Genomic DNA, 21,850 nt, shown 5'->3' on the forward strand with positions numbered 1-21,850 from the left:
TAAGCAAACACTCCGTACAACTTGGACTGTTTACTCAGCTAATATACTGTCGGGTGGTGCCTTTGTGGTGACATTGATTGCTTTTCGTCTGCGCTTCGCATGACACACATACACATATATAGAGAGAGATAGATAGATAGATACTGTGATGAATGGTCCTTTCGTGACCAAAGCTTAGTATACATAGTTCTCCTGACGTTGCTACATAGACATAGACGATGTAGACGTGTGCAGAATGCTGATTTGGTCCCCAAGAAGGTCATGTTGACTTTAGTATCAGTTTGTGGTGATTTCTGCAACCTTTTGAAGCACTTGGCCTCTCTGCAAACTGACAAATAACTTTGTGTGTGAAAAAATACTATCCAAAATGTTTAGCTAGGGACGCTCAAACAACATACGAAGCATTCATTATATCCAAGCAAATAATGGTGCTTAGTAAGTTGGTCACTTACATGTAGTTCGTACTATATTGTGGTGGCAAGTGTTAAACTTGTAGAGTGTATATATATGTTTGTCCACTTTTACTCCTTGGGGGTTATAAAAAATAAGATGGCTGTACATGTACAAGAAAGTTATGTAGCCTCTTAAGACGACATGGGTGTCCAAGGGCGGTGTAGTCACAAAATAGCTGACCAAGATGAATAACAAGATTCCCTAAATAAAATGTCCACGTCATAGTCATACTTTTGTAGTCTCCTTGAAAATTATTGGTTAGACCTTAACTTTTTATTATCTATTACGTACAATATTGACGAAATTGTGCACATATTGCATATAGGTGTGTGGTCAAGCTCCCTTGGGTATTAAAGAATGTAGATTTACTTGGTGCTATGTTGTTTACCACATACCTGGATCCCATACCCTGTATTCTCAGTAACCTACCATTCTTCCTTCATCGATCAATATATTTCCCCCTTTCAGTACAGTGACAGCGACACACAATACTTATAGAAGGTTAATCTATATATGATTGATGAGTAATGCAAATTTTGTTTAATCTCCAGAGCTGAAAAGGAGGCCAGGCTACGGCGGGAGCTGGAAGATGAACTGGCACGTGTTAAAGAGGTCAGTCCATGTGACTACAGATGGGATACTTTACCCAGATAGAAGGAGTTAAAAACACTTGGTTCCCTTCGTTTTTACAAATTTACTGTATCAACCAAAGACACTGATAAGTACATTCAGATTTTCGTAGATCGTAGAGAGAGAAAAAGATCGAGACAGATTTGAACGATCTGTTCAATGATGTTTCATGTTCTATAATCAAGAAGAAAAATCCCGCAATGATCAACAAAAAGTGAGTAGTTGAGGATATCATATCTGTCAAACAATGCGGAGAACGTTTATGTCCAGCTGACCAAATAAGCACGTTCTTGTAATGTATGCTAAGCGTGAGGTCAAACTAGTGGTCTGTTAAACTTCCCCTGCAGCAAAAACAAAAACTTGATAGGCGAGATACATAATGAATCAACCGTTTGTCCACTTTCTAAAAGGGGCGTGTATCCTTTGCCCTTTAACTGTACCAAACCGTATGACCTTTTAACTGTGGATTGAAAACAGTTATTTAGGAGTACAAAACTGCAAACTACTTCTAAACTGCAAGCAAATTATACAAGGCGTAAATGGCTAGTTTCACCTTGTGTGGCTTTGTTTGCTACAGCACCTGGAGAGAGCAAACAGAGACCGAGAAGAACTGGAAGGAAAAGTTAAGGGTCTACGCAATGAACTTCAAGACAAGTTACAAGTCAAGATGGCGTAAGTGCACCAACATAAACCCAATACCTTGATAGCGAAGCAACTAACTAAGGTTGTAAAGATGGGTAGTAGAAACAAAAATGATATGTAAATTCACGAATGATAACGACCATGCATATCTGTTCATAATATAGTACGTTGTAGGTCATATAATTTCTTCATTAAATGTAAATAGAAAAAGAATAACAAACCTTTTCTTCGACAGGATGGAGGAATACCAAGCAAAGAACAAAGATCTCCAGGCTGAACTTGACAGGCTGAAGAAGGTTCGACCAAAAATTAATTATTTGAATGAGTACAATAATACAATGATAGAACTATCTTACAGCAGTAACTTCGTTTGTTATGATAATTTTGAAGACATTGAGTACGTCTGTAACTATAACGTTGTAACGTTACCTGTTTAGTAGCTTTAGTTTGATTTTTTGTTCTTAGTTAGTAATTTGCATTAGAGGAGCCATCTATAAAACGTTGACTATTATCTTGACTTGTGTTTGATAGGATCTTGAGGAGGCAAAGCGCCGCCAGACAGAGCTGAGGCAGAAACTGCAAGTCACAACGACACAACTAGAAGGCCAGGGAGAGGCATCAAAAGAGTACGTACATTCTACACCCTTCAGGGGACAATTATCACCGTCCACACACTATGATAGCCTAGAGGACGACTGTTGACTTACCTCTATCTTCCTTGTAAGTCAACTGTCCGAAAAAATGGTATAATTCATTGAATGTAAACAGAAGTTCCGAGTTTCAGTGAAGATGTCATTTCGCGCGCCATTTTGAATTGGCGCGGCATGGAGTCAAAGGTCAAGGGGCATTGTTGTCCTGAATACCCTATTACTGTCGCAATTCTAAATTTTACTCCAATTTCAGACTGAACGACGAGAAGATAAAAGTGCAGAACCTGATGGCCGAAATCGAAAGGATGAAACGGGTAAGTCATTTGATCCAAATTTGTTTTGGTGGTGGCCTGGTGCCTTAGGCAGCTGGAGAAATTAAAATGAATTGACAAGCTATGCACACTTGGCATGGTTGCTTTATTTCTTCGGTGGATAGATAACAAAGATGCATTGGACAGAGTTATGTGTCTCAAATTTAGTTATCAAGGTCACAATAAAAGGTACTGGAAAGTTCAAGATGATACTTTTTTTACAGGACCTAAAGACGGCAGACGCTCTCCGTGAAGAACAGGAAGGCAAGATCAGAGACCTGCTGGAGGAACTTGAGGCAGCCAAGGACAAGCACAAAGAGTGAGTTCATTTATGATATAGAATTCTTGGAAAATGTCAATAAATTTGTATGTGTATCATGTAAGCATATTTCCCAAGTTTTATGTATAGAGAATAGAGAATAAGAGTTGTCATGTGACAACAATGCCTCTTCATCTTTTTAAGGTATGAGAGAGAAATCGACAGGCTAAAGGAGTTGGAGGATGAGCTGCACACCGTTAAGATGGTAAGAATTTAGAGTGTGAATATTACTTCACCTGATTCCTTTGTTTGCTTACTACAATAGTGTCATGGATCAGATACAGTTTATATGGTCGTAATGGCAGTACGCCCCCTGCTTAACTTTCTGCCATTGTTTTTCAAGAAGAAACACAGAGAATACTATTGTAGTATGCAACCGGTGACCGTGCCGATAAGACACAAGCCCTCTGAATCTTTTTTTACATCTTCGTTGTTGTAGACTCTGGAGGAAACTCTCACCATCCGTAGGGAACTGGAAGTGTCTCTGGAGGCAACCCAACAGGAGATCCACATCACCAAGATGGAAATCACACAGAAGGAGGAGGCTGCCAACACGTAACTACATTCCATTCATGACGATAATTTATGCAACAGCTGCAGGGTGCTAATCATGCTATCATCTATTTAATGGACGGGCGCGGGGCAACTTCTTTGATAGCATTACTGTATAAGTGAATAACGTCCATTCCGGTAAACAAAGTGAAGAACTGCTATAATCATGGTCTTTCAGTCGTTCATATCAGTCTAAAAAATTAAAGTTAAAATGTCTTCAGTGAAACTATGGTTAGCCTGCTGCACTCTCCGGGAGTTCGCATACCTGCATTCTGATTCCCGCTTTTGAAGTTTCATACCTATCGCCATTTTTGCATTTCATGCATTCATGTAAGCATGTTTGAAAGCTGCAATAAGGTGTCAACTATATCCCTTTTACCCTCCTCTGCTGCTGCCTGCTTCCTCTCTGACTGCGGTGTTCCTTTGCGCTACATTCAACTGCATACATTATGTCATCAACCAAGATTGCGGAGGTAAATCACATATATATATGTTGTACATGGAATTTCTTTTTAGCGCGTATAGATTTTTATATTGTAAGCGTTTTGCATTGGATTTTTCTATTCCTTAAGGTTACCTAACAAAGTTGTGGTTGTTGCCACTGACGTATCTTAGGGTAACATTAATAATAATAAATATTGCTTTGAATATCATTGGTCATGTTGGAAAGTTTTAACTGTTGATAGTAAACATGTACTGTTTGAATGACAGGTCGATGGCAGCTGATAAGGACAGACTGCAGTCAGATCTGGACAATTTACGACAGGAGGGAGACGAGATGAGAGACGAACTGGACAAACTGAGAAGGGTACCGCACGCTTTTATCATGGATAGTAAATAACAGCCATAACTATTGCCCTCGCAATACAATACATTTGTGACAGTTTAGAATCACCCAATCCAAATGAATAGGATAGTAGATCTCTTATGATTGAAGTGTGAAGCATATAAGCATCAATCATTCAGTTATTGATGCATAATTTTATTACATGATACCACCAGGAACTGGAAAACGCCAACAGGCTGCGTGAAGAGGCCGAACAAAAGCTGGCTGACGGAGCTCAGGAGCTGGACGACATGAAGGGACAACTGGAAACGTTAGTATTTGGTGTTTACATTTCTGGTGATGCAGATTACAGGTGAAAAAGCGTTAGTGTGTGTGTGTGTGTGTGTATGCGTGTGTGTTGTTGTGTATGTGTGTGTGTGTGTGTGTGCGTTTGTGTGTGTGTGCTTGTGTGTGTGTGTGTGTTTGTGTGTGTGTGTGTGTGTTTAAGAGAGAGGGAGTGAGGGAGTGAGAGTAAGTAAATGAGAACATCTCTTGCAGCATCAAATATAAAAATATTCGCTTGGCTTTGTGGATAGCATGCCATTTCTTTTTGACATAATGTTTTTTTTAGTAGGACTTAAAAACATTATTATGTACCCTTTTGTTTCAGGTTTGAAGGGAATAATGAGAGGGCTGACCAGCTCGAGTTTGAAATAGATCGTATGAAGAGGGTAAGTCCAATGTATTGGTGATACACTTTTAAAGCCACACTGCTAGCATCTACCATAAGCAATGTGTTTTTATAAGTATTGGAAATACATTGCAGTCGCCTGTGTGGCAGCCGACCGATGATGATCTTTTTAAAGATAGGAGATGATAAATGATTCAGTATGGTACGTTATCTCATCTTACATCTTGGCCGCTTTTGTAGGAGCTGCATTTGAGCTTAACTTTGAAGGTCGAACTGGAGCAGAAGTCGAGCGAGCTGGAGTTGCGCATACAGTCCCTGATTGAGGAACTGGATGAAAGCAGGAGGAAGGAAAAGGAAGCCATGAAGAAGTGCGTAACGAAGTACCTTACTCGGATATACTTATGACATTGCTAATGAGCATAGTTACAATAACCATACAAATACGAAACAAATATATGGGTATTTTGACAATGAAAAAGTTTGGTACAAAATAGGAAACCAAGCATGATATGACTTTATACCAGTCATATACGAATAGCTTATGTGATGCAACCCCTCGGCTAGATGACAGATTATGATATTAACAAACTTAATTACGTGTAAGTGATAAAATGTTGCATTGTTCCATGCGTCCATAGTAGGATACGTCATCAACATATCCATCCATCGAATACCTGAAAATACCTGACATCAAATGTAAACATGTCCAATATTTTCCTGTAGGTACCAGTTAGAATCCAACAGATGTCTGGAGTTGGAGGAGGAGGTTGTGAGAGTGAAAAAGGTAGGAAAACGCTCAGTGCTCCACGTCACTTTTACAATACAATTCCATAATGAATTTCTGTCCATTGTGTACATGTGGGACTTAACTGTACTCCAATATCCTCATTGCAGGAGGTTCGTATAGAGTTGGAGTCCAGAATCATCCAACTAAAAGAGGAGCTTGAAAACAAACTCAGATGCGAGAGAGAGTAAGTGAATGGGTTTTTCACGCACTATAGTTATGTTTAGTATATAGTTCAAGCTAGACCTCCAGTATGGCCGATGGCGACTACTTATGTAACGTAGAACTGATCCCAAAAAAGTCCTTGGGATAGTTTTTGTCATAATAAGCAAAATTAGAATGTCAACGAGTCCTTACGCACATGTGGGTCTTAATGACAAACACTATTGTACGTAACAAAAGATTCAATCCAACTAGGTTAATCAACATGACAGGCCCTACAAAAATAGATCGATCTGTCAAACTGACATTTTAATTACCTGTTACAGCACATGGTCAGAGAGTATGGTCGATCTTATCACAACTTTGCTTACAGCATCTTTTAGGAAGATGGTACATTTTGTGCAAAAGTATCCCGTGAATGTGATACTTGATGTCGATGAGCAGATATGGTAATATTTGTTCTTCCTTTCAGGCACCAAGAACAACTGGACATTTCAAGACGAGATATTGATCTCGAGTTGAACAAACTGAAAATGGTAAGAAAACAATGCTAGTGGAAATAATGACAGCCTTGCTTCAATGACCCTGTTGGTTTGACCCTTTTGGTGACAGTAATGTTTTTCTTAAGTTTGCAAACAAGTAATTATGCCGAATTAAAGTATGCTGATGGTGGGGATAACAATGCATTTAAATTCGAACACATGCTATTAAAGCAAACACTTACAAAAAGTGGTTCAAATCAAGTACAGCACTTATAGTTACTATAAGATAGTGTAAGTGGCCCTTATACCCGCCTCACATTAGGCGCGATTCGATCGGAAGACTAGTTTACGAGCTCTAAATGACATTTTCGTGAGTAAGACGTTCGGTGTTCTCACGATCATCTTGCGATTTTTAGGGATCGCCGGCAATTTTCAGGAGTCTTACGACGGTCGCGGTGCAGCGAAACATGTTCTTAACATAAGCGACAAGTCGCAGGAGATATCCGAGATCGTAGAGCTCGTTACCGAGTCGCAGATCGTGCGTGCAAATCGTGCGTACCTCGCAAGGGTATCGGTCAATAGTCTTGCGTCATTCCAACGATTGAAGACCGATAGGCGAGCACAGACATAGTTATTAATCATCGAACGCAAATCGGATGGCGAACGCCCGTTAGTCGGGCGACATTCGGGCGACGTTCACCCGACTTCCGATTGTTTACAAATATTGAATTTCTGGGAATGTGAGGGTAATTCTAACATTGTGGCCCCTGTGGCAGTATGTAGGCTGGCTTTGCGACACACTTTCTTTTCTTGCGTCATTTCTATAATGCCCGCGCATTCCATTCATTGGTTAAAAAGATTCCGACAACAAAATAAGCAACATTTATTGATCTCTTGCCTTTTTTGAGGAACGTTTTGTATTCCCTTGTCCGCGTGCAAGAGGTCATGGTAGGTTCATTATCATAGATTTATTCGCCGTCGATCGCACGAGGCTCGCTTATATGTGAGGGGAACAGGTTCTGGGCGAAAAATACGCAAGACCATCTTAAGATCTTAAAATCAGCCGACCTTCCTGCGATCCCGAAGTACGTCCGAAAATCGTATATAATGTGAGGCGGGTATTACACAATCTAGCTACACACATACATCGAAACAACATGTCTTAGACTGTGGATCAACTGAATCTAAAAATAAAGGCATGACAATAATAACCCCGTAATGGTTTCTCTACCTGTAGCAACTTGCAGCTGCACAGAAAGAGAATGACCAAATGAACGCAACCATTCAACAGCAGGCGACACAGATACAAGCGGCCGAAACGTAAGTCAGCTTCTGTATGACTTTTAGGAAGAAATCTTCCGTGTTTTCAGGGTCTTACATCATTTCGTAAGATCGGGTTATCTTCGCACTGGTGAAATTCAGAATCCCAATGCATGTTGCAAATGATAATTGTATACTTTATCTTCAGAACTCAGGCATCATCAGGCCAACAACAACAGGACCTTATGGACGAGTTGGAACGTCTCAGACAGGTACACAGAATACATTGTCACCTGTTTATGAATCTTGAAATAGTGAAGAAAATATCCGTTGGTGTTGAAGAATATGTCTGACATTCTTAAAACTCATGAACGTCTTTAATTTACTAGCAGGCAAGCTGCAAAATGTATTATAAAACATAACTTGTGGCAACATACCATACAAGTGTATAACTCTTACCCTTTATTTCGTTTCCCCCAGCAACTGAAAGATGCGAATGCTTCAGTCCTGAACCTGACCGGCCAGTTGGATAGTGCGAAGGACGAAGTGGACGGAAGGAACAACGATTTGCTACTGAAACTTCAGCAAATGGAACAGTGAGTGATTGTTTATCTTCTATAGTTATAGACAAAAGAAACTTCACATGCGTATTCTTACAGATACTTGCCTATTCTAAACTGCAATGCCACTGATTATGACCAGTAACATTCAAAAACAATTTCTATCAAAGCTGGAGTGTGGGAACAGAATCTTTATATATAGAAACCGCATACACACATAAATGTTGCTTCCGAGGTTTGGATTCTTTCTTTGCAACACTTACTAATAATGTTGCCCATTTCCCCTTTAACAGGAAAGGTGATGACGATGACAAGGAGAGGAAGGACCTACAGAATGAGATTGACCGTTTGAAAAGGGTAACGCAATTGTTATGACTAATGTTTTTGTGGTATTCAACTTCTATAAGTTAAACATACAAAATGCAGAACTGATATAAAACATACTAAAATGGATTTTTCTTCTGAAGGAACTGGAGGATGGCAAAAATAAGAACATGGAACTTTCATACCAGCTTGGTGCTGCAAAGGACGACCTAGAAAGAAAGACACAGGTAAATTTTCAATTCAAACATGCTGCATGCTGCATGCCAAGTTATGTATGTTTTGAAAAGGCCCTTCGTTTGTTTCGTGTCAATAAATTTCATTTTGTTAAGAATTTCTTGAAGTATAATTGTGCTGAACTGATGATCATAGACCACACCCCTTATCATGTAATACTAACGTTTCCTCAGGAAATGACCACCATGATAACGACCATGAAGGAAACTGTGATAGTACAGCCGCAGGACAACTCCGATCTCCTGTCAGCCTTGGGTGACCTGAAAAAGCAGTATGCAGACCTGGCAAACAAGAAGGACGACGACAAGGATGATTGGTACAAAGATAAGGTAACAATCATTTATCATCAGCAACAATGGGAATTGTATCTTCCAAGATCTTAAATTGGAAAGAAATATTTCATAATATATCAAAAGCATGAGTTAGCGTACATGTAAAAAATATGTCAATTGATGCAATATTGTCAATATGATTTTCTTTGTAGTTTGATGATCTCACGAAGCAACTGCAGAAGGCTAATGACGCACTCCTGGCGGCTAAAGAAGAGATCTTGAACCTTAACAAGCAGCTTGGAGATTCTGATGATGAGATGGAAGCTCTAAGAAAGCTGGTGAGTCAATAGTTAATTTCTTGTGGCTTGATGTTCTGCTATAAAGGGCATGCAAAGTATTGCTGTCAAATGATGATAAAGGTTTGTAAACATTTTGCAGATCTTAAAACCACACACAGGTTTATCTGTCAAGCTGCTAAACATTTTGTTGAATAGTTACACACAAAAGCAATTTTGATACGAACTGGGTGATGAATTATTCTTGACTTCAGTAGGTATGAGACTTCTTAATTTCCCTGTACCTACAGCTGAAGGAGCTTGAAGGCCAACTGGCGGACAAAGAAAAGGAGGCAGAAACTGGGGCTGATCAAGCCGAGAAGGATCTGGAAGAGATGGAGACCAAGTTGATGCAGGTGAACGTCATTTTGCTTTTATTTGCATAACTTTGTATTCTTAAAACCAAACATTTATGAGGATCTAAATACACGGCAATCTGTTGCTGCTGTTGTTTGGGCTTTCATATCTTTGTTTCTGTAGCAAGGTTTGGAGGTACACAGGGAGGCCAGGGGTTCTTTGAACAATAATCGTATGTTCAAACTAGAGGTACATGCATGTACACGGTTTATTTCATTCACAAAATACAACTATACCCAACTTGTTCTGCAGGCGGAGGAAGATGCAGCAGACCAGATCATGGAACTGGCCCTGAAGAACATGGAGCTTCTGAACGAGAAGATGGACGCGGACAGAGATAACTGGATCTACAAAGATCTTCTGGCAGATGAGAACGGAAAGTACGTCAAAGTTTTGTTCCAGCCATATCATATAAACTCTCTCAATCTCATAATGGTTACATGCATCTATGATATCACACGTCAATTCCATGTTAGAGTCAGTTGAATACGCTTCGCAGTTAATGACATTCTAATTTACCAGCATTCAATAGATCAGTTAAGATGAATTCTTTGACATTTTTCAGGCTGATTTTGGAGCCGATCTCTCCATGGACATTCATGCAGACAGTTATCCCGGAGATGCAAATAGAGGAGATCACAATCATCTCAGAGGAGGCTGTGGAGATGACGGAAATCAGAGAGGTCAAGAAGGGAGAGGAAATCATCAAGGTCAAGGAGGGAGAGAAGGTGATGGTCAAGGTCATTGAAGAGGGAGGAGAGAAGGTGAAGATAACGCAGATTATTGATGCAGCTGGTGCGATAGTACTGGAGATCAGAGAGGAACTGCACATGAAGACAAGTAAGTACAAGACTATCCAAACTACCAAGGATTAGCAGCTCTTGATTCAGATGAAATAGTATCTTGCATTTGTATAGGAAGATATTGTTTGATGATAAGGTTCAGCTTTCACAAGAATCTTGTGTGGCTTATGATTATAGATACGCGTGTACAATCAATCGATGTCCATTTCAGTTTGATTAAGTCAAGTATCACCAATATCAAAGTAGATATGACAATACAATATGTTGCTAAAGCTATCTTCTTTCACGTTTCTATAGCTGAACCGGGCTACCTTGGCTACAAGATGATAGAAGTGGAAGGTATGTCATTCTTGTCACCTTTGTCTATCTTACATTTAAGGGAAATATTATTATTACCTTTTTGTCGACCCTTTCCACGAAGATGATTGGATGCTGCATGTAACCATCCTTACGTTTTGAAGCAAAAAGTCATCGAATTCTTTTCTTTCGCTCCAGAGCGCTCAGATGTCTTCAAGAGTACCCTGGAGAAGTTCATCTTCTACCTGATCAACCGCCAGGACGGACAGGCGCTGGGTGTGGTGTCAGGGGAGGGCGTCACAGAGTCTGAGATAGCCATCAGATCCAAGGCTGACGGGTACGGAGATGTACTCGTTTTAAACTTAGACCATTGCCATTGATCTTGTGACTAGTGTTTTGTGCGAAACAGGCTGTAGAGTATTTCAAACATATGTTGTAGTTATATATTGAAGTTGTAGACTCAACCGTTTGAAACCTTGCACCTTTACTTGTCTCGGGTTGGTTTGGGGCGAAACTGTTGTCTTATGCTCTGATTGGTGAACACAAATGAACCCTGCCACAAATACTTCCTTTTTCTCAATCGGTGTTCCATTATTCTATTGTTTCTCTCGATTCTATTTCACGTGGATGTTTTAATTTTGTTTGGTGTTTATTAACTTTACATCTTTATCTTGGCATTGTAATTGGTGATCTCATGTTCTCTGTTAAACTTTCCGTTTGCACTCCCTTCGCCACTTTACTCTCAGAACATTCCCGCGAACATCGCAGAGGAGGTTAGGGCAAAATATGAGCGAGGCATTCGGAAGCCTCAACCGCGCTGGTACGGGGCAGTACGCATGTGGTACTGTCCAGCAGGGCTCCTCAACAGCGTACTCGTCGTCCTACTCCTCATCATACTCTTCATCGTCAAGTCAGACCAGCAGCCGGTACACACAGAGGAGAGTGGCGAGTTCAAGTTCGTCCGACAAGGCTACCGGAGGCCTATCCACCCGGCAAACATCCCAGGGGCGCGCGTCCATGGGGATGAACGGCGTCGATGCGGGCCCACCAAGGGCCACCTCCACTCCTGTCAAATACGTAGACGTGATTCTGACGAATAAGACATACCCTCCCAGGTAGACCTACAGGAAACAGCAAGACGCCTCACCGCCAGCCGCGCTATTGCAGCTTTTTGTCGCCCAACTGCTTACCACCTAATCAGCTTTTAGATCCACCACAGGCTTAATAGATGAAATGACCAACTGGCCCATGACTAACATTAATAGTAGTGTCAACTCCGTAGGAATGATGCCATGAATTGCATTACGCTGACAAATATTGCCATTAGTTAGCTGATACATAATGTTATTACCGCGCAGTAGTTATAGCCACTACTTACAAATAACAATGACTTTGAATTTGTTCCGAACAGTTTCATCAGTGTTGTCCGGACATACATTCGTATAGCTGTCTGTGTATATATTTGTGTTTATGTGTGTTTGCGATCGCGATGTCCATTAGACAGCTTAAAACAAAGCTACCTAATCATTAATCGTGATCTCATAGTGTTTCACTGATTATATTATGAATCATGCAAATGTGCAATCGATTTGTGCTTACATCACTTTGCCTGTTACTGCTGTAGCACAGACAACGACTTGTGAATGCCAAACAAAGAGTAGAAGTGCTTACTTTCCTCTCATTGTCTTTCGGCGTACAAACTTGTCTAACTGTATGCTTTGTCCTTCTGTTTCTACAGGAAGGAGCAGCTTTGGTCCTTCACAAATGGCATGATCATCAACCGGCTGAACAACTTGGCCTTGGACGTGCCGGGAGCGAACGCCAAGGATGACGCCAAGGTTGTGGCGACCCAGCCCGTGCCGGGCAAGAAGAGCCAGCAATGGGTGGTAAGTTAAGCTGCACTTCACACGTTTTCAGCAATGATCATGTGTCTTGCTTTGACAACGATAGTTAAAGCATACAATCAGACCAAGTGCTTATATGATTAAAGAAAATGTAAAAAATGTAATTTAAAGAACAACCCATTGATAGTCACAGTCTCGCAGTGTGTGTGTGTGTGTGTCGCTAGCTTAAAAAAGACGATTGAGACGTGAACGTTTTCTAAAGCTACTTTCCTGATGTAAATGTTGATAATTCTTTATGAGATATTAAGAATCATATATTCTTCTTCCTCTCAGCTCCATGGAGATGGGTTCATCCGAACAGCTCTGAACGACAGCCTTGTCCTGGACAACACTGACGGCACCCTGACCCTGAAGACCAAGATCCCGAACGCCGCCGAGGCCAAGGTGCAGGAGTGGGACCTGGTCATCCTTGGAGACACAGCCGAGTTCAACAGAGAACTCAAGATCTCCGAGGAGATGATCATGGAAATGTCAATATCTTCCTAAGACAGATTCACTTATCGTCTTAAGATTTCTATGATTCCATTTGATTTTAATTTAAAAAAAAACAACATTATGAACATCATTGATGATTAATTCACTAATTGTGGTGCTGATGGGACAATATATTCCTCAAAGAAGAGTTATGAACAACTGACAGTGGCTTAGTTTACATCGAGTCAAACCATTAGCATAAAGTATCTATCAACAAAGCTTATACTAAATGCATTCCATTGGGCACACACCTAGATCTATTTATTTATTGGGAGATGAACTGTACTTGATACATGTATAACAGGGAGAGTGTTCTAACACTTAGCAGCCTACGATAAGTGTGTTATGTACAAGATGTGCTCTGCTTACCTGTAGGCACGATTATGATTCGCCATAAACCATATTGCAATACATGAAGTAATTGATGAAAGCTTTGTGCTATCATTATGATACATATTCATTCTATTCTATTATGATATACGACGATTGTTAAGATTGCCTTAATTGGTGGAAGTTATAGCAGGTCAAATGAGAAAATGGCAAAAAAAAAATAGAAATTGATGTTATATTGGCATGGTAACATTTGATAGAAGCTATGCATCACGAACGTATTGCTTTGTAATAACGAAATATTTCGTGATTGATAAATGAATAAATAAACTGGGATTCTTAGTGTTCGTACACAATTTGCTCATTATATTATGCAAGTAATATTATCATATTTTAAGAATCTTGTTATGTGAAGAAGGTGAAGAAATGTAACAATGCATTTACAATGTCTAATTTATTGGTGGCCTTGGGACTTTTCATACACAACGAAATGGAAGTTTAAAAGTCATAGTTGTTCACTGGGAGTTTTGAAAAATTTTAAGGATATTTTCTATGTACTAAGTCGGTGATTTAAGTGAAAGTGTTACGCATTGTATTTTTGTCCAAACAGTTGCATTTGTGATCATTTTTTATCATATAACGGCCAGTTGCTTTTCAATATATTTGTATTTCGGCTGCATTTCCTATATCTTGTGCGTGGCTCGACATCTGTGAGGCTATGTAAACTCAAGTTATCATTGTTTACTCGATCTCACTATTTTCATTGAATAGTTGGACAAACTGACGTAATTTAATAAGTGGTAAAGTGCTATGAGGAATCTCTGTGCTAGCAACAAATATATTCATATATGTTTTTTGTCACAATTGGGCTGGGATCAAGGTGTTGAAGGGTGGTTCTGTTGGAAAGCTTTTCGTACATTTGAAATAAACAACGCTAATGGCAATATTACTATTTTCTTGTCGTTTTTTCACTTGGCCTGTCTGCGATCATCCCTATATAGGAAAATACAAGACTTAAATAAAGGGAAATATTAGAACCTCCTTTGCCAGTAAAAGACGAGTATTACAGCAATACTACAATGTACTATCCATTAGATTACATGGCTCAGATGAAATCAAGAAAATAAAAAGAGCTGGAATAGGAAAATAATTTCTACACAAAAAATCACAGTGCACTAAATTCGCAATAGTTGTGCTCATAAAAAGAGGTAAAAATGAAAAAATATCGCCCTGACCCCGACGTGATTCGAACACGCAACCTTCTGATCTGGAGTCAGACGCGCTACCGTTGCGCCACGGAGTCAGTCAGCTGATGGCGGGAAGAATACAACAGTACTTAAACACATTTTGAGATAAATCATTATTCACACGTGATTTTTGCCGATTAGTGAATGTTTAAATGATATATCATTATCATTTTATTACAGTTGTATACACACATTTTTCACCCATAACTTAAAATAACGATTAGATTTCATACAAGTCACCCAAGTCCAACATCCTGGTAACCGGCCCTCTAGCGATACTTCTAAGACTTGCAGAGAGTGGTTGCCAGCTTGACAACGCATCGCAATGTGACATAGGGTAGAATCCCTTTTACGATAATTGATACATTTAAGTGTGACTTGAACTCTTTTTGAAAAATCTGTTCTCATGTCATACTTATAGCTTTTCATGCAATTGTACCCTATCTTTAAGGCCAGACTGGAGAGCCAGTAACGTAGTGATTAAATCAAATCTTATAAACCATCGTTTCTCTGCGGTGGGACCCCTGAAAGTCATCAAGGAAACCCGTCCACGTTTCGGTCTCTTTGGCCAAGATGGCGGTCGGGGTAGGTAGAAAAATTGAGACAGACGTATATACAAGGGGATTTTACGTTCCTTTTAACTATATCTTGCCCGAATATACTGTCATGGCACATACAGGAAACTTGTATTTCCTTCTACATCCTGATTTTCCTATGAATTAGTGACGTGACTCGTTAGAAGGAAACGTTATGGTACCGGTATGTGTCACATGTGCATATGCAGTTCTACACATGCGGATAGAATAGATGCAGTACGGAAGAAAGTGTAGCTCAGAGACCAAAGTTATGGTAGCTACGTAAGATGATAAAACTTACATATATTGGTTGGAGTCTTAGAAGTCTTGTCGGGGGCACTGCACAGAAGCCTTGGTTTACCTTTCCACTTTCAATAATTTCTGGAATACGAAGTACTTACTGCTGAAGGGGGAGGGGGGCTGAAACCTAGGTAAAAGGAAGACTAGATAAAAAAATTTACTATATTATATATTTACCTTGTGGAGTAAGCAGTTCAAAAGCTACAGTAAACACCTCAAGCCAAATTATAGTTGCTAATATTCTGTGTTTTACTTTTCTATGTTACATACGTTTTGCTGTTCAAGTGTTGGTGTGTCTATGATGATTCATTCACCCACTCATGTTTGAGTCTCGACTATGAGAAAATTTAACATGTACCACCATCTGAGACACTGGGATTCAAATTGTAGACAAAATTGACATTTAGGTTGTCATTTTGCACATACAAACATTTTCTCAGGTAGATCGTCTTCTTTGCCTTGAGTGATACTAATCTTTTCTTATCCTTTTACGTTACAGAAAGTGTTGATTATCGACGCCAATAACCACCTGCTTGGTCGGCTGGCAGCTGTGGTTGCCAAAAGCATCCTTCAAGGTAAGACAGAGGCTTTCATATGAAACATCATGAAATACCAGTCAGGGTCCTTGCCAGCGCAGTTTAGTGTAGGGCCTTAAGAGCCCCAGTGCTGTAACTTTTGTCTCTTTCCCTGTGATGGGAGATTTTCGTTGAGGGATTTTCTGTTGCTTTGCACCAAAGATGTAAAAATGTTGACTTAATTGTATTGACTGATTAAGTGTGGCCCACAAAATATAGGAAACTAATGTTTCTGGGGGTTATACAGTTTAAATGTTGAGGATGCCATCAGACACCCATGCCGTAGTTGCTCTACTTGCCACATGACTGTGCAGTGCTAAGATGCAGCCCCTACACTGAAAAAAAATCCTAGTGAGAACCCTGCCTGTATTTGTATTGATATTGAGGTGGTAAAATCCTTGTTTTTGTTGGTATTAGTAAGCGCAGTGATTTCTGCATGGAATGGAAATTAAATGTGCTGGTTAAAGTCGAATCCTGTGGAATCTACAAAAGTTTTCTTTATGCTTGTGTCTGTGATGATTCATTCACCCACTCATGTTTGAGTCTCGACTATGAGAAAATCTAACATGTACCACCATCTGAGACACAATGATGCAACATGCAGTAGGATCATGTGTTGAGCCTAGGTTTCTTACTAATGTTCTGGGTCTTATTTAGTGCCAGGAACACAAAGAGAAGATGCTTAGCAGCTATGATTTCCACTCTGGTCGACAAAGATTGTCAATATAAAAAAGTACAAATATAGAACTGTCTATGAATCATAGTACCTAGTGTGTCTTAAACATGTGACTAGGAATATTAAGTATCCTTTTCTGCTAAAGGTGTTAGTTATCTATAACTATGTCCTTCTCTTGCAGGCCAGAAAATAGTTGTCGTAAGATGTGAGGGGATCAACATTTCTGGGAGCTTCTACAGAAACAAGTGTAAGTGGTTTACATTTACTTTGATGTATAGTTGGGGCAGCAAAACAGTACACAATTTTTTTCAGTTTTGTTTCTGTGGTCAGTGATGCCTTTTTACCTACATTGTCTGAATACAGTGAGAGATAAAACCAACTGAGACCACATTTTGTTTCCATTAGGCAGCATTGCCCTTTCCTTAAGATATCATTGTTTAGTGAGTCCTGTGAGTGTACCGGAGTGTGGTAGCCTAATGTTGTTCCCATTCCCAACAGTGAAGTACTTGGAGTTCCTGCGTAAGAGAACGAACACCAAGCCTTCCCGCGGACCCTTCCATCTCAGGGCCCCCAGCCGCATCTTCTGGAGGACTGTCCGTGGTAAGAAAAATTCAAGTGCCCGTTTCCACTCGACAACTTTTCATGACATAGGGGCATTCATTTTGCTCATGTTCTAAAGCAGTATTTCAATATCTGAATCTTTTCACTACCTTTCATCATGGTGTCTGCAATTTGTTCAGATAACAAAAGGAAAAACACGTCAAAACTTTTTCTGTGGTCAGTGATGCTTTTTTTACCTACATTGTCCGAACACAGTGAGAGATAAAAACCAGCTGAGACCACATTCTCATTTCTGAGTTCTTATCAAGTACATAACAGTGAGGGGCTAATTTCCTTCTCAGGGAGGACAACTTTGTTGTTCTATCTAATATGTAAAACTGTAACACACTTTGCAAAATCTCTGATCAAAACAATGATCAGTCAGGTTGAACTCCGTGAGCACTGTTTTGAACAAAGCAAGCAGCACTAAACATAACCTGCTAGATTTGGATCATGATCGTCACTCTGAATGCCCCTTTCTCCATAACACGTTATCTTTATGTTTGCGGTGTAATTTTCTTCAAACCACTTGTTTAAATGTTTAATTTTTTCAACTCACTATTTTGATTCAGTGCGTTGCATGAATTTTTTTTCCGTCATGTGTTTTATTGACACCATTTGTGCATATGAGCTATGAATTCAGTCTGTTTTCGTATCGCCAAGTTGGCTGTTTTTTATGCTTGATAAGTCATCATTTTCCCCTCGTTTGATATGGTTGCACTCTGAAAGCTATCTTTGGTTACAGTCAAATTTTCCTTTTTCCTACATGTGAATTATTGAGTTCCTTCTGGAATGATTGCTCAATATTTTTTCACTAACAATCATAAAATGTAATTTTGCAAGTATTTCACTCCATTAAAGTTCAAACACTCATCTCCAAAACGGTGAGTTCCTTTCCTATATATATGTTTTATATAGTTTTTAGTGTTTTTACAGAACTGTACCATTTAAAAAGACATACGATGTACAAATTTTAACCAAAGAACAAATCTTCTTGAAGATGAGGTTCCATTTTTACCAGTCAAGAGGGACAAATGATGACTTAAAGTTTGTTTGAATCACTAAAGAGTGCCAAGTGATGGTGTAAAAAAAACAAGCCCCACTGATGTCTGTATGCTGTATCTACACCCTGTGTTTCTATTTCCATTGTGATGGTGCTTCCATAGACATAGTGTAATGCTTCCTGCTAATCTATACATTTGCCAGGCATGTTGCCGCACAAGACAACCCGAGGTGCACAGGCCTTGGAACGCTTGAAGGTCTTTGAGGGCATTCCACCTCCTTATGACAAGGTAAGGATTTTAAGACATCATGTCAAGAATATATTGTGAGAAGAAGAATATCATCACCGACTGTCTGTTTTGGAAGTAGCTATTTCATTAGACACAAGAAGTTCAGTTTAAGATAATGACTTATTTGTCATTGTTAGCATCTGTATATCAGTCTATCAGGGAATAGATAAATGGGAAATTTCTTCTATTTTTCAGCAAAAGAGACTGGTTGTGCCATCTGCCCTGAGGGTCATCCGTCTCATGCCCAACCGTAGGGTAAGTATTGACCAGGAAGGTTTGCAGGGCCATCTGTTTGAAATGTAGGAAACATTTGACAGGAGAAATAGGCTAAACCTTTAGTATTATGTTTTTAGGAAGTGTATATCAAGTATCAACATTATGTTTATACAAAAAACACCATTGGTCTTTCCCTGGCAACATTTCCCCCAAAAGACTTAAAGTTTGCCTTCTTGGTTGAAGATTTAATCAATTTTTAATTAAGAAGTTTTCAAATTAGACGTCATTAAACCTAGTCCTACAGTTCTGAAATAAACTATGCCCTTGACTATATGCGTTTCATGATTTCTGTCTTAATATATTAAGTTGTATGGATGCATGACTTGCTGGAAATTCTTCTTGAATTTTAAGTCACCAGTTGTGTTATGCAGAAATTTAGATATCAAAAAGTATTGTTCACATCTTTACCAGTGAAAAGGGATTTATTTTGCTGGTGGTTGTCCCCACAGTTCTGTTCACTTGGCCGTCTGTCCCACGAGGTTGGCTGGAAGTACAAGGAGGTGGTCGACACTCTAGAGGCCAAGCGCTCCGCCCGCGCCAAGCTGTACTGGCAGAACAAGAAGAAAACCATGGTAGGTACAAGGGTTGGGCACGGGTAAACTGTACCTGTAAAACTGTTTGGGTACTTGGTTGTCTGGTACACCTGTCTGGGTACTGTAAAATCTTGTGGCGACAGAACAACATTGCAATTGGAATTTAGCAATTGTAGTCAAATGTTCCGTGGTAGTATTGCCAACTTTGATTACTTCTGCATCTCCAACTAACTTTGTCCATGAGTGTTCTATCAGTTATGAATATGATTCTTTAAGAGCAAAATTTTCTTTCCGCTTGTGTCTGTGATGATTCATTCACCCACTCATGTTTGAGTCTCGACTATGAGAAAATCTAACATGTACCACCATCTGAGACACAACTTGCAATACAATCAAAGAAAACAACTCAAAAACACAGATGGCTTCATGCTTAGTTTACAAATAATCAGACAAAGCTTCCAGTTCCAAATCTTGGCCTGCGTCTGTACTGGTGTCTAGTCCCCAAGCCCTTGTCACACATTCAAGACATTACCACGACTTTGTCCCCAACAATTCACTAACTAAGGGCAGTGCCAAGTTGGTAGTAGCCTGGAATTCATCATATTCTAGCCCCAGTTTGTAACCAAGCAGAATATGACTTTAAAGATAATTAGACAACCTCAACCACAGATGACTGTGTTCATGCAGTGGTGTTCACAACAAACTCCAAACCATGGCACAGAGTTGGTTGGGAGTCAATAGTTGGCTATGTGTGACAGGCGTGACATATGACAGAGGATTAGGTCCAGGTCTAGAAAGGAGAACAAATTCTGAAGGTATTGTTAGCTTAAGTCCCACTGTTACATCGCAATTTTCATGGTAACATTCTAATGTGTCATTTTTCCCTCCCCACAGAAAATGCGGACACAGGCCATGCAGAACCTGTCCAAGAAGCTGGAGCCCCTCAACAAGCAGATCGAGGAGGCTGGTCACTACGTCGCCTGAACATGGGCCACCTGAGGATGTACACACATTGTGCAGAGAGAAAATAAAAACACAACTTACAAAACTGTCTTGATTGTTTTCATTTGGAGTCTGTTGTTTTTACATGACTAGTAGACCTTATGTTAGACAAAATTTGAGAAAGTCATTTTGTCATATTTGGATATGTTCAGAGGAGCAAATATGGAGTGGTATCTAAGGAAAATCAGTCTACATTAATTGTGAGTATACATGTAGTAATTTTTTCTGTTAGGTTTTTCTGATAAGTCCCAACTGTGTACAAGACTAGTGTTCTAAGCCAACTTGGAACAAGATTCTATACAAGTCACAAGGGTGGCTCAGAACACTCCTTGGCTAGCTTAACACTGGTAGATTAGCATGGAGATTATACCTTTTGACATAACACAATTGTCCATCTTGCCTTGCAGTCTCTCCTAGCCCCGAATAAATGTTCTCTCTGAGCGAACAAGTTAGACCAAGAAGGTTAACCTTGGCTTGACCCATCAGAAGGACAGCTGTATCCCAAAAAGCCTGAATACGAGCCCACACCCATGCATGTGTAGCGTTTACCAAATCAAAGGAGGTATTGCGTAACTTACTCCACGACCAATGTTGATGGTATGACGTAATACCACGGATCAGTGAAAAGACTTCCCTTCCATTTGTTTTGTGGATATAGAAGAAGGTAAACATGAGTAGGTAAAAAGGGACCAATCATTGCTAATCTAGGGAGCCGATTGGGCGGACAGAAATGTCCAACAATGATATTATAGGCAACCTTTTCTGTCTGTAACAGGACAGATGAGTTTTGTACGCCTTTCCCAAGAATGCTATAACTTTATTATCGTGTGACTGTGACGATTGTATGATGTATCACATTGTATGTGACCGCGCCCTAAGTCTGGTAAAAGTTCAAAACAACCAATGATCGTGAACCTGGCATTGATTTCATTGGTTAGTAACTTGAGATCTAAGCAACAAACCCCCGGCAGTCATTGTTCTTGGCAAACGCACTTTTTCTGTATATTGAATGTTTTAAGTTGGTAGTTTCGACGCAACCAAAGTGTACTTACGTTAACGCCGCTTGTATAGCCATTTATGTGCACGAAAAATGATCAGCCCATCCTTCCGAGTAAAACATTGCAGCTACTTGGTAGTGATATGTAGTAAGCAACCCATTCTTTCATGTAATGAATAGCTTAC

At 39.8% G+C, this 21,850-nt stretch overlaps 2 protein-coding genes and 6 non-coding genes across 10 annotated transcripts in view; 7 read left to right on the forward strand and 1 right to left on the reverse strand.

The window, feature by feature from the left end:
• The window catches only part of LOC118422577 (myosin-2 heavy chain-like), a 35,969-nt gene extending 21,428 nt beyond the window's left edge, over positions 1-14,541 (forward strand). For all 3 annotated transcript variants that reach the window (XM_035830210.1, XM_035830211.1, XM_035830212.1), the window contains 31 exons: positions 1,005-1,065; positions 1,661-1,755; positions 1,961-2,021; positions 2,257-2,351; positions 2,629-2,689; positions 2,911-3,005; positions 3,150-3,210; positions 3,445-3,560; positions 4,022-4,030; positions 4,269-4,365; positions 4,560-4,654; positions 4,994-5,054; positions 5,255-5,382; positions 5,738-5,798; positions 5,909-5,985; positions 6,433-6,496; positions 7,680-7,762; positions 7,911-7,974; positions 8,183-8,298; positions 8,556-8,619; positions 8,730-8,813; positions 8,994-9,149; positions 9,305-9,430; positions 9,679-9,783; positions 10,037-10,164; positions 10,350-10,624; positions 10,885-10,926; positions 11,083-11,221; positions 11,631-11,999; positions 12,623-12,770; positions 13,062-14,541. In XM_035830210.1, coding sequence (XP_035686103.1) covers positions 1,005-1,065; positions 1,661-1,755; positions 1,961-2,021; positions 2,257-2,351; positions 2,629-2,689; positions 2,911-3,005; positions 3,150-3,210; positions 3,445-3,560; positions 4,022-4,030; positions 4,269-4,365; positions 4,560-4,654; positions 4,994-5,054; positions 5,255-5,382; positions 5,738-5,798; positions 5,909-5,985; positions 6,433-6,496; positions 7,680-7,762; positions 7,911-7,974; positions 8,183-8,298; positions 8,556-8,619; positions 8,730-8,813; positions 8,994-9,149; positions 9,305-9,430; positions 9,679-9,783; positions 10,037-10,164; positions 10,350-10,624; positions 10,885-10,926; positions 11,083-11,221; positions 11,631-11,999; positions 12,623-12,770; positions 13,062-13,274 — 3,349 coding nt within the window. In that variant the 3' untranslated portion in view covers positions 13,275-14,541. The remainder of the gene's footprint in view (positions 1-1,004; positions 1,066-1,660; positions 1,756-1,960; positions 2,022-2,256; positions 2,352-2,628; positions 2,690-2,910; positions 3,006-3,149; positions 3,211-3,444; positions 3,561-4,021; positions 4,031-4,268; positions 4,366-4,559; positions 4,655-4,993; positions 5,055-5,254; positions 5,383-5,737; positions 5,799-5,908; positions 5,986-6,432; positions 6,497-7,679; positions 7,763-7,910; positions 7,975-8,182; positions 8,299-8,555; positions 8,620-8,729; positions 8,814-8,993; positions 9,150-9,304; positions 9,431-9,678; positions 9,784-10,036; positions 10,165-10,349; positions 10,625-10,884; positions 10,927-11,082; positions 11,222-11,630; positions 12,000-12,622; positions 12,771-13,061) is intronic.
• A 282-nt stretch (positions 14,542-14,823) lies between these two features.
• On the reverse strand, positions 14,824-14,895 carry Trnaw-cca. Its single transcript has one exon. It is a non-coding gene; the product is annotated as a tRNA-Trp (tRNA).
• Positions 14,896-15,321: 426 nt separating this feature from the next.
• LOC118422583 (60S ribosomal protein L13a-like) lies at positions 15,322-20,718 on the forward strand. Its single transcript, XM_035830220.1, has 8 exons — positions 15,322-15,424; positions 16,214-16,289; positions 17,147-17,212; positions 17,464-17,565; positions 18,772-18,857; positions 19,053-19,112; positions 19,583-19,705; positions 20,561-20,718. Exons 1-8 carry the CDS (start codon positions 15,413-15,415, stop codon positions 20,648-20,650), a joined length of 615 nt encoding a protein of 204 aa, XP_035686113.1. The 5' UTR covers positions 15,322-15,412; the 3' UTR covers positions 20,651-20,718.
• Positions 16,006-16,088, forward strand: LOC118423696. The gene has a single exon (XR_004832094.1). It is a non-coding gene; the product is annotated as a small nucleolar RNA Z195/SNORD33/SNORD32 family (small nucleolar RNA).
• On the forward strand, positions 16,795-16,877 carry LOC118423694. Its single transcript, XR_004832092.1, has one exon. It is a non-coding gene; the product is annotated as a small nucleolar RNA Z195/SNORD33/SNORD32 family (small nucleolar RNA).
• LOC118423697 lies at positions 17,287-17,355 on the forward strand. The gene has a single exon (XR_004832095.1). It is a non-coding gene; the product is annotated as a small nucleolar RNA SNORD34 (small nucleolar RNA).
• LOC118423698 lies at positions 17,739-17,809 on the forward strand. Its single transcript, XR_004832096.1, has one exon. It is a non-coding gene; the product is annotated as a small nucleolar RNA SNORD34 (small nucleolar RNA).
• On the forward strand, positions 19,963-20,045 carry LOC118423695. The gene has a single exon (XR_004832093.1). It is a non-coding gene; the product is annotated as a small nucleolar RNA Z195/SNORD33/SNORD32 family (small nucleolar RNA).
• Positions 20,719-21,850: the final 1,132 nt, after the last annotated feature.

The sequence above is a fragment of the Branchiostoma floridae genome, chromosome 9 (assembly GCF_000003815.2).
Source record: "Branchiostoma floridae strain S238N-H82 chromosome 9, Bfl_VNyyK, whole genome shotgun sequence".
Classification (NCBI taxonomy): domain Eukaryota; kingdom Metazoa; phylum Chordata; class Leptocardii; order Amphioxiformes; family Branchiostomatidae; genus Branchiostoma; species Branchiostoma floridae.

Excerpts from the sequence above, each read along its gene's own strand:
- LOC118422583 (XM_035830220.1), top strand. Across the intron at positions 18,858-19,052 it reads TTCCACCTCCTTATGACAAG|CAAAAGAGACTGGTTGTGCC; the intron begins GTAAGGATTTTA and ends TCTATTTTTCAG. Across the intron at positions 19,706-20,560 it reads AGAACAAGAAGAAAACCATG|AAAATGCGGACACAGGCCAT; the intron begins GTAGGTACAAGG and ends CCCTCCCCACAG.